Source organism: Dermacentor silvarum, chromosome 2, assembly GCF_013339745.2.
Source record: "Dermacentor silvarum isolate Dsil-2018 chromosome 2, BIME_Dsil_1.4, whole genome shotgun sequence".
Taxonomy (NCBI): Eukaryota; Metazoa; Arthropoda; class Arachnida; order Ixodida; family Ixodidae; genus Dermacentor; species Dermacentor silvarum.
In genome coordinates this window covers 53,375,852-53,390,662 of record NC_051155.1, presented here as the reverse complement: position 1 = coordinate 53,390,662, position 14,811 = coordinate 53,375,852, and the positions used below count along the sequence as shown (strand labels likewise).

At 46.7% G+C, this 14,811-nt stretch overlaps 1 protein-coding gene across 1 annotated transcript in view; it reads left to right on the top strand.

Moving 5' to 3' along the window:
• LOC119440032 (uncharacterized) overlaps window positions 1-14,811 on the top strand; it is a 47,554-nt gene that overhangs the window by 16,232 nt on the left and 16,511 nt on the right. Inside the window, exon 4 of the mRNA XM_049662716.1 lies at window positions 2,278-2,337. Within this exon, the coding sequence (XP_049518673.1) occupies window positions 2,278-2,337 (60 nt within the window). The remainder of the gene's footprint in view (window positions 1-2,277; window positions 2,338-14,811) is intronic.

Below are 14,811 nucleotides of genomic sequence, written 5' to 3'. Positions count from 1 at the left end.
AGATTTTCTGCGACACGGGGCCTTCAACGCTGTCGCGTTAAAACGTTCTCAGCCCACCGCAATGTAATCAGTAGAGAGAGCATCATGAAGGAACTCGTGTAACAGCGCGAAAAATAACAAGGAAGGTACGACAATAGAGACAGAGTGAAAAGAGCGCTGTTAGAGCACTTGGATGAAGAGAACACAGAGTAGAGCCCGATGTACTAGAAATGTATTGCCGAATAGTAGCTTGCTGGGCTAGTTGGTTCATTGCAACTCGTGTAACAGCGCGAAAAATAACAAGGAAGGGACGACAATAGAGACAGAGTGAAAAGAGCGCCGTATTACACGAGTTGCAATGAACCAACTGGCCCAGCAAGCTACTATTCTGCTATCATGAAGGAAACGATTGCAAACGAGAGTTAGCGATGTACGCATAATTCGAAGGCGCACCACAGATGCATAACATAGAACTGCATACGGCGTTTTTTTTTCTTCTTCTTTCCTTAGACCATTCAGAATTTTAAGAAATCGCCTGTCGCTGATAGCATGACTGCAGTCAATGAGGTGGATTACACTAATAGGCGGCCATTACCTGTACGAGAAATCAAAATGCTTAGTAGTACAATTAACAAAATTCATTAATGTTTCCAATTAATAACTTTACACCACATATTGCAATACGAATTGCAGCCGGTGAGTTCGCAAGGCGTATCCGCAAGGAACGAATTTTCAGGATGACGCCAGTATTGAGATATTCATTCCCAAATCGTACGACGAAATGCATGGGCGTTCCAGGTATGTACATTTGTAATTCAATGCATAAAACGTAGGTATGTTAACAAAGTAAGTGATATAACAGTACATTTTTTATCGCACGTTTTACGGCGCATATGCCGAAACCTGTGTGACCCCTATAATTCGTTCCAAGTGAATGTCTCTTGCAAATTCACTGCCTACAAAAATTTGTTAATTAGGCTTTTTTTAAATTGTCGAATATGCATTTCGATTTCTTGTGCAGGTAATGTCCACCTCTTGTAATCCACCTCAAAGACTAAAATTAATTATGATACCTGCCACAGGCGATTTTTAGAAACTGTTCGGTCTAAAAAAAAAAAACCCCTTTTATTGCATGGCTTAGAAGTCGAGTGATGCGGTATCAGTCTTTGCTCACAACACAGCCACGATAGAGAGCTTTATCTGCACGCTTTCTGCAGTGTACTCAACTGATGTGTTTTGGAATTTTAAAAATTGGTTCTTCTGCGAATTTTCCCATCAAGAATTACTATCTTGAAAAACAAAAGTATCCTTGTAGAACAAGTAGGAGCATGGACACAAGACACGAATTCACATGCACGGCAAATACACACATAGTGCGTGTGTCTTTGTGTCTGCGTTTCTGCTTGCGATGTGATGCTAACAAGGCCAAATCGTAACTCTCGAAACCCTGTTCTGTTTTTCTACCAATTTTCTGTTTATTTTCAACGCATTCCATAAATTCAAGTAAAAATCAGTTCTACCATGTGTACCATACTTTACTAAAAACAAACGATGCAGACTTGCGAATAGCTCTTGCACGCAAATTAAAAAGGAGCAACTGGTTTTTCAGGAAAGTATACACTGTTAAAAAATGATCGTCGAAGTTACTACCTATTGTCAGCATATTTACTACCTTCGTATAACTGCATTTATTAACGTAAGAGTTAGCAACATTACTGAATAAACAAGGTAACAACTTTAAATAGTAGATCTCAGCTGCCTATCGCAAACGCAGTTAGTACCACTGGATACAAAGCATGTGGCGTATAAGGTGGATATCTGACCCACTATGGAATATGCCAGAGTAGGTCTGATATGTGCGTTAATAGGCTAGAGATTGTGTATCCGGTGGTGCTAACTGAGTTTATTATTGGTAGCGGAGATCCAGTGGTAAAAGTAACCTACGCTGTCTAGTCGGCAATATTAGCAATTCTACCGCTACTAAATGCACTGATACCGAGAAGTGATTTCTGTGACAAATAAAGGTAGTAACTGCAATGACCTTTTTCTTAAGAGTAATTTTTGTGGCCATTGCCGGTCGCTTCTTTCGAATGTTGTGGTAGCCGACGCCACAGTCTGGGGAAAGGCATGCTACATTGAAGAAGCGAGCGGCTATGGGACGTAAGTGTGAAGACAGTCTTGGATAGGCCCTGAGAAATATCGCTGATGAAGCTGTTAGATAATTTCTTACAAGTACGCTGCACCATCAACGAAACAGTGCCCAACTATACGTACACTATACATCTTTTGTCTCCTCAGCAAAGAAGTCATACAGCGGAGATCAAGTGATGTGCAACAGCTCGTTCTGCCTAAACGAAGGTAAGTGTTTTACCAAAACCTTGATGAGATTCCTCCTGCGTATCGTGAACGCCACCTTCCGTATCCCTGCAAAGTTGCGCCCCGCTCCGATTTGTCCTCCAGCATTCAGCTCGGGCGCTTGGGGCACAGAAACTTGACAAGACAAACATGAACGACACGTATCCTGTAGCTCATTACTACGTTTAAAATTAGGGTAGAATAATTAGCGCCATTGCACTGAAAGGCTCAACACAGTGGCACGTAGGACCTTTAGCGTGTGCTGTTTCCTATATTTTCAGTGCATCCTCCATCGATATTGCACGAATGTCTCATCGCTTAAGTTTTGTCACCTAGGTTAGGCAACATTCTGAAACTTTCGGTGCGCGTTTGTACCATGGGAATTCTGTGCGAACGTGTGGAACGAGCTCACGCAGGTCGAGGTTTAATTGTTGGGTATTTGTAGACCATTTTTATCCGCGCTGGGGCAGCAGTGCTTTCACGACCCCATAAAACTTCCGGTCATGCATTTCGGGCTACCAAGTTAGCCAAGCAAAACTAAGCCTATTGTCCGATAGTTCACATTAAGTACGTGTTCTTGATGTGTTAGATATAAGAAACTAAATAGTGCATCGAGCTCATGTAGGTAGCTTTCTTGTTGTACTTAGCAGCAAAATTCATTTGCTGAACATTCTCGCTGCACAGGAAAACTGGTGCCATCTGGAGAGTTCTATATGGAGAGCGTCCTACGTGCCTTGTGCGAAAATTTAAAAATATGCGAATGCCACATCCCTAGTCCTAACCAAGGTAATGTTGTAGAGCAAGTCAGACATTTTTTTTGTATTTTTCCTAATTACTTAATTATTTATAATAATTATTTAGCGTTCAAATATTATAAGCAGAGTCAGATTTTCAACCAGAAAAAAGTAGGCCATCATTAAGGAATCCCGATCCAGCTTTCTGTTGCTCTATACATGCTATGCAAAAGTGTTTTCGGCGCCTGAAAGTAGCCTGCGAGAAGTGACGCGCGACTATTCGCGCGGTACTTTCGCGCTTTGCTGGCGTTCTTTAGTGCTTGGAAATACCTTTGCGGCTACTTTGTGCAGCCGCCGGCAGGCGGTGACACAAGTTTGTGCTAGTGCCGTCACGCACGAGGCAATGAATTTACATTCGCATAAACGAAGGCAACTTTGCATTTTTTTCTTCTTAAAAACCAGGCAATCATATCTGTGCCAAAGGTTGCACTGCACGACGTACACTCCTAAATGCGAAAATCATGCTGCGAAATTTGAGCAGCAGCAGTGCAGCGCGGTAAGAATAAAATTGGGTTGGAGTGCATACGGCAGGCATTGCCAAATCCTGTCTGGGAGCTTACCACTGTCGTTGAAAAGTGTACAATCATTGCATTCTACCGGTGCTAACATATGGGGCAGAAACTTGGAGGTAAACGAAGAAGCTCGAGAACAAGTTAAGGACCGCATAAAGTGCGATGGAACGAAAAATCTTAGGACTAACGTTAAGAGACAGGGAGACAGTGGTGTGGATCAGAGAACAAACGGGGATAGCCGATATTCTAGTTGACATTAAGCGGAAGAAATGGAGCTGGGCAGGCGATGTAATGCGCAGGATAGATAACCGGTGGCCTATTAGGGTTACAGAATGGATACCAAGAGAAGGGAAGCGCAGTCGAGGACGGCAGAAAACCAGGTGGGATGATGAAGTTAGTAAATCTGCAGGCGCAAGTTGGAATACGCTAGCACAAGACAGGGGTAATTGGAGATCGCAGGGAAAGGCCTTCGTCCTGCAGTGGGCATAAATATAGGCTGATGATGATGATGATGATGATGATGATGATGAAGTTATCTGGCCCGTGCGCTCGCTCTGGAACTGGTACCCTGCGCAGCAACTGCGAGACTACCGCAGCAGAAGTCATTCGGAATAGCCACCAAATGCATTGGTCTTAGTTCATTCCTGAGGCTATAATATTGTCTTTATCCCTGATATCAGACCTTAAACCAATATTAAAAAATAGTATTCGAAATATTTAAAGCCAATACGAATCGAATAGCCAGGACTACTCGTTCCATTCGTAATGGAAATTCGGAGCATTGACACAAAACATCAATTTTTTTTCATGGTAAGTTTAATGTACGAGAAAGAACTTTATTTCGGATGGAGCTTCTACCATCCTGCTGTATTCAGCACATTATAACTAAATAACTCAGTTTGAAGTGCCAAAACATTGCACACGTAGTGAGTGCTTGCACTCACATGTCATGGACACCACGTACCCGAGCACATGGCGGTAGGACACGCCCCCCCCCCCCCCCCCCCCCCCCCCCCCCCCCCCAACCATGCGGAGCCAGGCGTGGCTTAGCCGTGTCCGAGGAAAAGAGGATCCTGGGGGTTCAGCGCATGCTGGGTCAGTGGACCTTTACGGCCCCTGACGGAGGCAGAACACCCCTTTGGCCCGTGCTTCACATAGACGGCACTCCTAGGCTGACCCACCCATGAGAAATCAGCAGGCGCCTTTTCCTGACCCCCTTTCCCCCAATTTTCATTTCTATATCTTCATATCGGTCCTGTCGTCTGATATCTTCTTTTATTGCCCAATTTCCTGGCGGCAAGGGTTAACCTTGTACAAATGAACTCTCTTGGTCAGAACTATAGGGTTATAGTGGCAAGGTATGGCTAACATCAGTATACGTTCTCTATATGGACTCCGTGGTAGGTGGCCAACACAGCTACCGAATAGTTTTTTTTTTGGTTTCTATGGGATCCCCCCCCCTTCCAGAAATGATCGGCCCCACAGAAGGGGGCGCACCGAAGCAACTAAAGAGTTTTCAATAAAAAGAATGAATTTACGAAGTTTTTCGTTATCACATCTACGAGTGAAACCAAAATCCACAACATGTCGCCTTTCCCGACAGGCAAAGCAATTCCTCAATGCATCTGCAGCAACTACAACGCGTAAAAGATTAATTCAGGAGATCTACTTATTGAAGTAGAAATCAAAGAGCAAAACAACAAGATCAAACAATTAGAGAAAATCGGACTACACCAAATCTCAGTAACCGCACACCAACCGCTGAACAACATACGAGGTGTTATATCTGACAGAGAATTACTTCAAAGCACTGACGATCGAGGAAAGCAAGAAGACTATGGTAGATCAAGGTGCACTCGCTATGCGAGTGATCATCATCCATAGAGACAACAAAGAAATCTGGACAAAGAATATAGTACTAGCGTTTGCCAGCACAACTCTTCCTACAGCAGTTAAAGCCGCGTACTTGTACCTACGTGTTAGGCCCTACATACCCAACCCTCGGAGGTTCTTCCTGTGCTAGAGGTACGGCCACGCATCACAGTCATACTGTGGAAATATAACCTGTGTAAAGTGTGGCCAGAGCGATCAGGATGATGAACAACGCACGACTCCGTTGCAATACATCAATTGCAAGGCCCCACATGCTACATACTATCGTTCCTGTCCTGAATGGAAAAAAGAAAAGGACATGATCACACTCGAGACAAAGGAAAACATCTCGTATCAAGAAGATCGCAAGCGCATGGCATTCGCCCAGAAGGGCAGCTACACTCAAGTGGTGCCTAGGGGCAGGCAATTGGTTTCTGTGGGCACACAGGTCCAACTCACGGACATGGTAGCTGCAGTCCGTCCCTCAAACAAACACACAAAAGAGGCACAAAGTGCCTCTTCCCAGGAAGGTCCACAAGCTTCGACAAGCGCTGGTGACAACCAACACAATCGAGGCAAAACAGACCTCAATGACGGTGCTGAGGAGCCAACCTCTTCTTAAGAGGCCAGCAGCCTCGCAGAGCACCAATAGTGATGAGCACCGTAGCGGTGCCGATTCAATGGAAGTGTGTCCAGCGAACACTGAAGGCATCGAAGAACCTGCTTCTGTTAGCAGGCCACCCAGGCAGCCCGTCGTCCCTCCCCAAGGAGGAGGAAAAGGGGTTTCGGCCCCCAAAAAAGTGTACCTGAAAAACACATTCGTCGCTTTCCAGTTTACGGACTGGGGAACTGAAGTTATCGTTTATTTTCTTGCGACACATTTTACTCATATCATGGCGTACATCATACACTGGAACAGCAGAAGCCTAATACGCAACTCAGGCGACAATAGGGACATTCTAACCAACTTCACTCATGTGCTTTTATGCCTGCAGGAAACCAATTTAGGTCCAAAAAACACATATATGTTATAAAGCTACCTGGTCATACGTCGCCCGGCTATAGGGCGTTGTTGCAATCGTTGCTCAGAGTGGTATCGCTGCCAGAGAAGTAACCATTATTAATTTTTAGACGCCGCTGCTGTCATAATTCCATCGCACAAAACTGTCACTTATGCATATTATATATTCCACCACATACACAGTTCACTGTAAAATATCTAGAGGTAATTGTGCAACAGTTGGCCCTGCGCTTTGTAATAGCAGGTGATTTTCATGCACATAAAACACTATGGGCAAGCACAAACACTTAACTTAGAGGACAGATACTCGAAGATTTTATTCTAACAGTGTGTGTCTTTTAAACGCTGGCATTGCATCGTACTGCTCTTCACGCACAGGAACTATGAGCTATCTAGACTTTGCGCTGTGTTCTAGCTATTTGTTTGTCAATTTTACATGGGAACTAACAAACAACACTTATAATAGCGACCATTTTCCTGCTGTCGTGAAACCAAACTCTCCACTTCTAACAATACCCTCTCGACCGCCACGTTGGAAACTACACCTAGCTACCTGGTCTTTATACTCACGGAATACTACTACCCTTCTGAACGAGCTTTCTGACCAGCTTACAATAGACTAAATAAATCACAGGTTTACTTTTTTCATACTCTCAGCAGCAAAGCAAGCTATTCCTCAGTCCACGGGACTAGTAGGAAAAAAGCTCAAACCCTGGTGGACCAGCGAGTGCACAATAGCTTAAAAAACGGCAAAAGAAGGCACGGTGTATTTTCCGGAGGAATCCAACGCAGCATACCTTCTCGCCTTCAAACAAGCTGAAGCTAAAGCAAGGTATACCCGTAGGCAAGCAGAAATGCATACTGTCAGAAATACTCTCAACCACGTAGAAAAAAAAATGTGCAGTCAGGTTCGAACGTTCAGCGGTGACTACTGTCCATACACAATTCATATACTCTCATATGCAGGCACACAGACTACCCTAAAGGATTAAGCTGACCTATTAGGACACCATTCTGACACGATATCGAGCTTTAATAATTACACGCAATCCTTTTAAAGTACAAACAGACGGCAGAAAAACAAAACTACAGATGACCGGAGGTTCAGGTGAACCATACGATCTTCCTCTAACACTCCATGAGATGGAGGAGTGCTTTCAGCAGGAAAGACAGCGGTTGGTCCGGTCAGAATGGCAGTGTGTCGCAGTGCTCGCCTACCTATCCCAGGCCGCCGCAGAGGCATTATTTCATTTATTTATTATGATTTGAAAAACAGACAAAATTTCCGCCAAATGGAAGACAGCTATTATAGTTGCCTTTCTAAAAACTGGAATACCGCCAGCGTCACCAAACAGCTACACCCCTAGAGCATTTACAAGCTGCATGGCAAAATCATTCGAGAGCATGAATGATTACACACGTGGAGTATATCCACGTATGAAAGGCAGCTCCAGTTAACGATTAACAACCTGACAAAATGAGAAGATCAAATGGGCTTTCGTTTTTCTACTCAAATATCAGTCACCGTTCTGTTTTCGCAGAAGCACGGTTTGTACCCGGATCCTGTTCTGAAATTAAATCAAAGCTCACTACCACTTAACCAAGAACATAAGTTTCGGGGACTGGTTTCCGACAGTAAATTAAAATTTGTTGCCCACATTAATAACACTATAAAAGAGAAGGCAAACAAGGCGCTTAATACCCTGAAAGTTGTATCATGGAAACATTGGGGCGCCGACCGAATCCGCCTCTTACATTTTTACCACTCTGTCGTGCGCAGTATACTTGACTAGGCCTGCACAGTTTACGGGTCAGCAAGACAGTCCTATCTCAATCGTCTCGATCCCGTGCATAATCACGGACCACGCTTGGCAGCTGGTGCGTACAGAACTTCGCTCCACAAAAGTTTATATGCCGAGAGCAACGAACCTTGCCTGGAACACCGAAGAGCCCTGCTCAATGTCTCCTATGTCCTAAAAGCCAGAGCTTAACCGAATAATATATGCCACACCATTGTTTCTCATATCACGAACAGAATACAATACGCCAATAAACCGCACACTATAAGACGACTTTTTCTCCGGTCTGAAGAAATATGCCAAGAATATAACGTACCAAACGAGGCACTCAACGTTGCCCAAACACCGAACAGAATGGCTTCATGGTGTGATTTCGCAGATTTCTGTGGCGTTGCCCTGACGCATCACAAAAAGAAAGACCACGTGAGCACATTATGCACGATTTGCTAGCACTACAAGAAAAATATAATTACCGTATTCAATTCTTTACGGACGGCTCAAAAATGTCACAGTTTCGCCCTAAGGGCGAAGCAATGAATGCGATAGCAACACAGCAATGTCATACGAAGTAAGGTGAGCGGCTTTGGTAGCAATATGAATTGTAGTAAACATGAGCTGATTAAGTAAGCAGGTGTGCTGCGGCGTAAGTAGACCGACATGAAGAGAGACTCGATGACCACGAGGAGGCGCGTGTGAAACGGTGGTGTTGATGAGAAGCGCTTCCCGTGGGCAGCGCGCGCGAAGGGACACACCTGTAGCGCTGCACTGCCGACCCGGGCAGCATTGCATGTATAGCGTGCCTTGGAAAATGTGGCCCGACTATTACTAACTGAATGAACAAGCGTGGTGTGAGCGCGCACAAACAAACACGAATAGATCACACTGAATGACTGCAGACGACTGTCAAAACGCTGGCAGCAAGCGCATATATACGCCGCAGCAGTGGGCGAAGGTACGTGCGGTGTATCGCTTCAACGGAAACTGAGCGGCGAATGCACGGCGCATAAAGGTCGGAGCCGTGTGGAGATAAGAGACGGTGCGGACGAGCGACGAGCGCGGTTGTTGGCAGCGTAAAAGTGCGCCCCCCCCCCCCCCCCCCCGCGCTCCCTCCGGCGCTGGCTTCCCGCTTCCTTGCTTGCGCGTGGGTGATTGAGTGCGTTCGCTCTCCGTGATAGCGCGCGTCCCCGCACGCTTCCGCTCGGGCATACGGCGCACGGCGAAGATTTTATCTATAGGGAACCTCACGGCGACGGCGACGGCGACGACGACGGCAGAAATCCGGTAGAAGTGTCCTATAATTGCTATCGCAATAAAACACAAGAACACACTGGAATCGTCATTGTATCCAAACATTCGGAATATTGCAGTAGACTGCCAGAGTTTGTCTCTGTTTTTACAGCTGAAGTGTATGCCTTGCATATAGCCGTAAAAGAAATACTATCAGGGAATTACTAAAAAGCAGCTATATACACAGATTCCCTAATTGCACTAAAAGCCCTGCATCTAAAATCTGAATGTGAACATTTTCTATGAGACATTTTGCGGATGCTGCTAGGAGCAGAGGAACATGACAAGATAATCCGCCTGGCTTGGCTGCCGAGCCATACGGGTATCCCAGGAAATGAAAGGGCAGATAAATTAGCAGTAACGGCGGCACAATAAACATCAGCAATTATGAAGATACATTTCAAAGATTGTATGCACAGATGTCACACAGCGTTGAACTCAAAGTGGCAGGAGGAATGGGACTCCAGGGTACACAAGAAACTCCGAGCCGCTAAGCCTACCCTGCGAGAATGGAAGTCGTGTTACCACAAGAAGGCTTTATTGAAGTGATCTTATGTCGTGTTAGAACACACACACTAGACTCACACTGTTTTACTAAGAGGAGAACAAAAAGCGGAGTATGAACATTGAAAGGAACCTCTCTCTGTGAATCACATTTTAATAACATGTCCGGCGTGTGAGAAAGATAGACAGAATTATTTCGGCGAGCTATTCAAAACACTCACACCACTTCATCCACATTTATTACTATCATAGCATGCACTAGTACCCCTCGATGACGTTTTTAGGTTTTTGGAGGCCACGTGTCTTGTAAATTAACTGCAAAACAAAGTGTTATTCCTTTTATATGTCTCACAAGACTCCTAATTGAGCACTACCTTGTGATTAGCCATCGTATCCGTAGTCGCTCTTGCGCCAATAAATCCTACATAACTGACTAACTGAAATGTCATGAAGGTTTAGTGATACACAAAAATGCAAAATATCTTGACTTAGGGTATTGCATAATATAATGAAGCATTTAGCAACATAAGACCCACACGCGTTCTATAGAAAACATTTGGCAGAGTCGTGCCGCTCTGCACGATGTCATCACCCATCGCGTCGCGATTTCCGGGGATACGATGATCGTGTCGAGAAAGCTGTCGTAAAGATTCGAACGCTGCAAAAAAAACTCCCAACGGTGACACCACTACAGCTCCATCGACCATATTGACCCTTTTCGCGCAGCAGTTTGCTCCGGAGGAACGAGATGGCGATGTCGGCGCGCGCGCCGCGCGTTGCCTCAGCGAAAGCGTACGAAGACGAAACCATTGCAACAATCTGGCCTGCCTTCACGATCAGCTGTCGGAAACCCAATAACAAAAATTCCCGTGTTTCAGGTGCCAAAACCACGTTGAGGCAGGCAGTAATGGGAGACTCTGAAATATTGCTGCATTATCTTCGTCGTGTCGAAATCCTCCATTGACGCTCCCAACGAACCATAACTTACTTGATGTTCACGTCGACGCTGTCCCTTTGACGGCATTAATATATTCTAGAGCCCAGGTGTCCATAATGAGTTATAACCTCCGTCGTCGACTGAAGAAGGTTCTCACGCCTGCTACTACACGAGCCGTACGCGTCGCTGATGGTAGCACTGTTGCCGTCACTGGAATCTGTACTTCCCGTATAAGTATCACCGACCGCCACGTTCCAGTTCTTTTTACAAAGCTGACCAATGCTCGCCATGACCTAATCCTCAGACTCGACTTTCTTACGGCGCATTCAGCTTTGATCGACAGTTCTGGCAGCACTCTTTGCCTTGAACTTCCTCTACTCGCGCATGTTCGTGCCGAACTGCCGAACAACTTTAGTACGACCACCTCCGTCCGCCAGCCGCCTAAAGCCTTGACTTTAGTCGATTTGCTATCACTTTTCCCTGTGCCCGATGGTGATTACGTCGCCACACCTGTTCCTGATGTCCTTGTGATGGGGAATATCACTGTGCCCCACTCTGTCGTAATCGTCGCCTATAACCGGACATGTCTCCCCGTCATCCATTTTGGCCTGACAAAGCAAGCTCTACCCCAAGACATATCGGTTGCAAAGCTGCATGCTATAGGAGATGAACACGTCACGACGTTTTCAGTAGACGTCTCCTCCGATTCTTCACCATGTCCACAGGATGTTATTTGCCTTGATGCAACATTTAGTGCCATGATTGCTGCGGACCTATCGCCTGAGCAAGCAGCAGCTCTGTGTCGGCTTTTGGTTTCCTACCACATCTTCGACCTCAACAATCGACAATTGGGCCAGACTTCAATTGTTAAGCATCACATAAATACTGGTTATGCCAGTCCTATTCATCGCCGGCCATATTGAGTTTTTGCTTCCGAGTGTGAGGTTATTCAAGGTGAAGTGAACAAGATGCTTTCTAAAGGCATTGTTGAACCTTCGTCGAGCCCTTGGGCGTCACCCGTTGTGCTTGTTAAAAGAAAGATGGCAGATGGCGTTTCTGCGTAGATTATCGTCATCTAAACCGAATCACCAAAAAAGACGTCTACCCCACGCCTCGCATTGACGACGCCCTCGATTGTCTCCACGGTACCAACTACTTTTCATTAATAAAGCTTCGGTCTGGTTATTGGCACATTTCTGTGGAGGAAAAGGACCAAGAGAACAGCGCGTACATCACCCCTGATGGTCTATATCAATTCAAAGTTATGCCATTCGGTCTATGCAACGCCCCACCAACGTTCGAACGTATGATGGACTCTTTGCTTCAAAGGTTGAAATAGTCAACATGCCTCCGCTATCATACAACGTTCTCGTATTTTCGCCTACATTTGGGACACAGCTCGAACGCTTATCAGCTATTCTTGAAGTCTGCCGCGAGGCTGGGCTCCAAGTAAATTCATCGAAGTGTCACTTCGGTCGTCGGCAGATTACAGTGCTGGGCCACCTCGTCGGCGCTTCCGGCATTCAACCAGACCCGGAGAAAATTCGTGCTGTCACGTCTTTTCCTGTACCTCAGTCTGCAAAAGACGTCCGAAGTTTTGTAGGACACTGCTCCTACTTCCGACGGTTCGTTAAAGACTTCGCAGCGATTGCCTGTACTACTCACTGATCTCCCGAGGAAGGACGTGCCGTTTACGTGGGGTCCCGCTCAAACTGCCGCGTGTGGCCACCTGACCAACATTCTCACCACGCCACCTATACTGGCCCACTTTTACCCGTCCTCTCCTACAGAGAGGTCTGTACCGATGCCAGTAGTCACGGTATCGGAGCCGTCTAAGCCCAACGCCAACAGGGTCAAGATCGTGTTATCGCCTACGCTGGCCGCCTCCTCACAGCAGTGGAGCGCAACTATTCGATTACAGATCCTGAATGCCTGGCTCTCGTCTGGGCAGTTTCCAAATTCCGCCCTTACTTGTATGGCACGCACTTCTCTGTAATCACGGACCACCAGGCGCCCTGCTGCCTTTCCTCACTCAAGGATCCTACCGGCCGGCTTGGTCGCTAGGCTCTGTGGCTGCAAGAATATTCCTATGCAGTAGTGTACAAGTCGAGACGCCTACATCAAGACGCAGGCTGTTTATCACGCTTTCCAGTGGACGAACACCCGCCAAACCTAACACCGATGGCGACGCTTGCGTTTTCTCCGTTTCTCAACTGCTACACGTCGCCGACGAGCAACGCCATGATGCCGCATTGCGCGCCATCATTGATCGCTTGGAATCTTCGCCTTCTGATTTGTCCCTTCACTTGTTTGTTCTCTGGGATGGCGTATTATATACCGCCACAACGTACGCCCCGGCGGTCCTGCCCTACTCCTCGTCACTCCTAAGCACCTCCGGTCAGCTGCTCTCCAAGAACTTCACGAATTACCAACGGCAGGTCACCTCAGCGTGTCCCGCACCTACGACCGGATTCGGCGAAGATTCTTTTGGCTAGGCCTTCCCCGCTCCGTCCAGAAATACGTTGCGGCGTGTGAGAAATGCCAGCGCTGAAAAACACTATCGACGCTCCCTGCCGGGTGCCTTCAACCGCTCGACATTCCTTCGGAGCCGTTCTTTCGCGTTGGCTTGGACTTACTTGGCCTTTTCCCTCTATCAACATGTGGCAACAAGTGGGTCGCTGTGGCGACAGATTACGCCACGCGCTACGCCATCACCAGAGCGCTTCCAACAAGCTGCGCCACAGATGTCGCTGATTTTCTTTTACGCGACGTGATTCTGCAGCATGCAGCTGCAGAATCACGTCGCGACCACGTCATGTCCGACCACTGACCGTGGTCGGACATTCCTTTCTAAGTCATCGCGGACAACCTGCAGTCCTGCTCAACCAGTCGCAAGCTGACTACGTCTTACCTTCCACAGACTAATGGTCTCACGGAGCGTCTGAATCGCACCCTGACAGGCATGCTTGCAAAGTATGTCTCGTCCGACTATACTGATCGGGACCTTGGCCTACCCTATGTCACATTTGCATACAATTCTTCGTGTCACGACAGTACCGGTTATTCCCCGTTCTTTCTGTTGTTTGGCCGAGAACCCGCATTGCCACTGGACACATCCCTTCCATCCGCCGCAGCAGAGACCACCGAATATGCACTTGACGCAGTCACCAGGGCAGCCCAAGCACGCGAAATTGCCCGCGTTCGCCTCCTAACCTCTGTTTGTACGATCGTCAACATAGAGATGTCCACTTTTCGCCTGGATCTCTGATACGCCTGTGGTCTCCGACTCGTCACGTTGGCCTATCATAAAAGCTCTTGTCTCGGTATACAGGTTCGTATCGAGTGCTGCGTGCCGTGACTCCAGTTACTTATGAAATCGCCCCAGTCAGCACAAGTGCCTCATCTGCCCCGAATTTCACTGACGTTGTGCATGTCGCACGCCTCCAACCGTATTACTCTCCTGTTACCACCGATATTTAGACGCACACGGACGGTGCTTCTGCCGCCGGGGATAATGATATATGCATATTGCGTGCTTCTTGTAGACGATGCGCGCGGGTGCCCCGACGAAGAAGACGAACTGCTCCTTGCTCTCGAGCTGTCGGCTGAACTGGCCAGCGCCACAGTTGTCTTTTGTAAATATACTTCGTAAATAGTCTCGAGTGTTTAATCCTTCGTTCACGTAACAATATTTTTACTACCTGGGGCTCTTTAACGTGCGCTTTAGGAAAAGTACAGGAGCGTTTTTTTG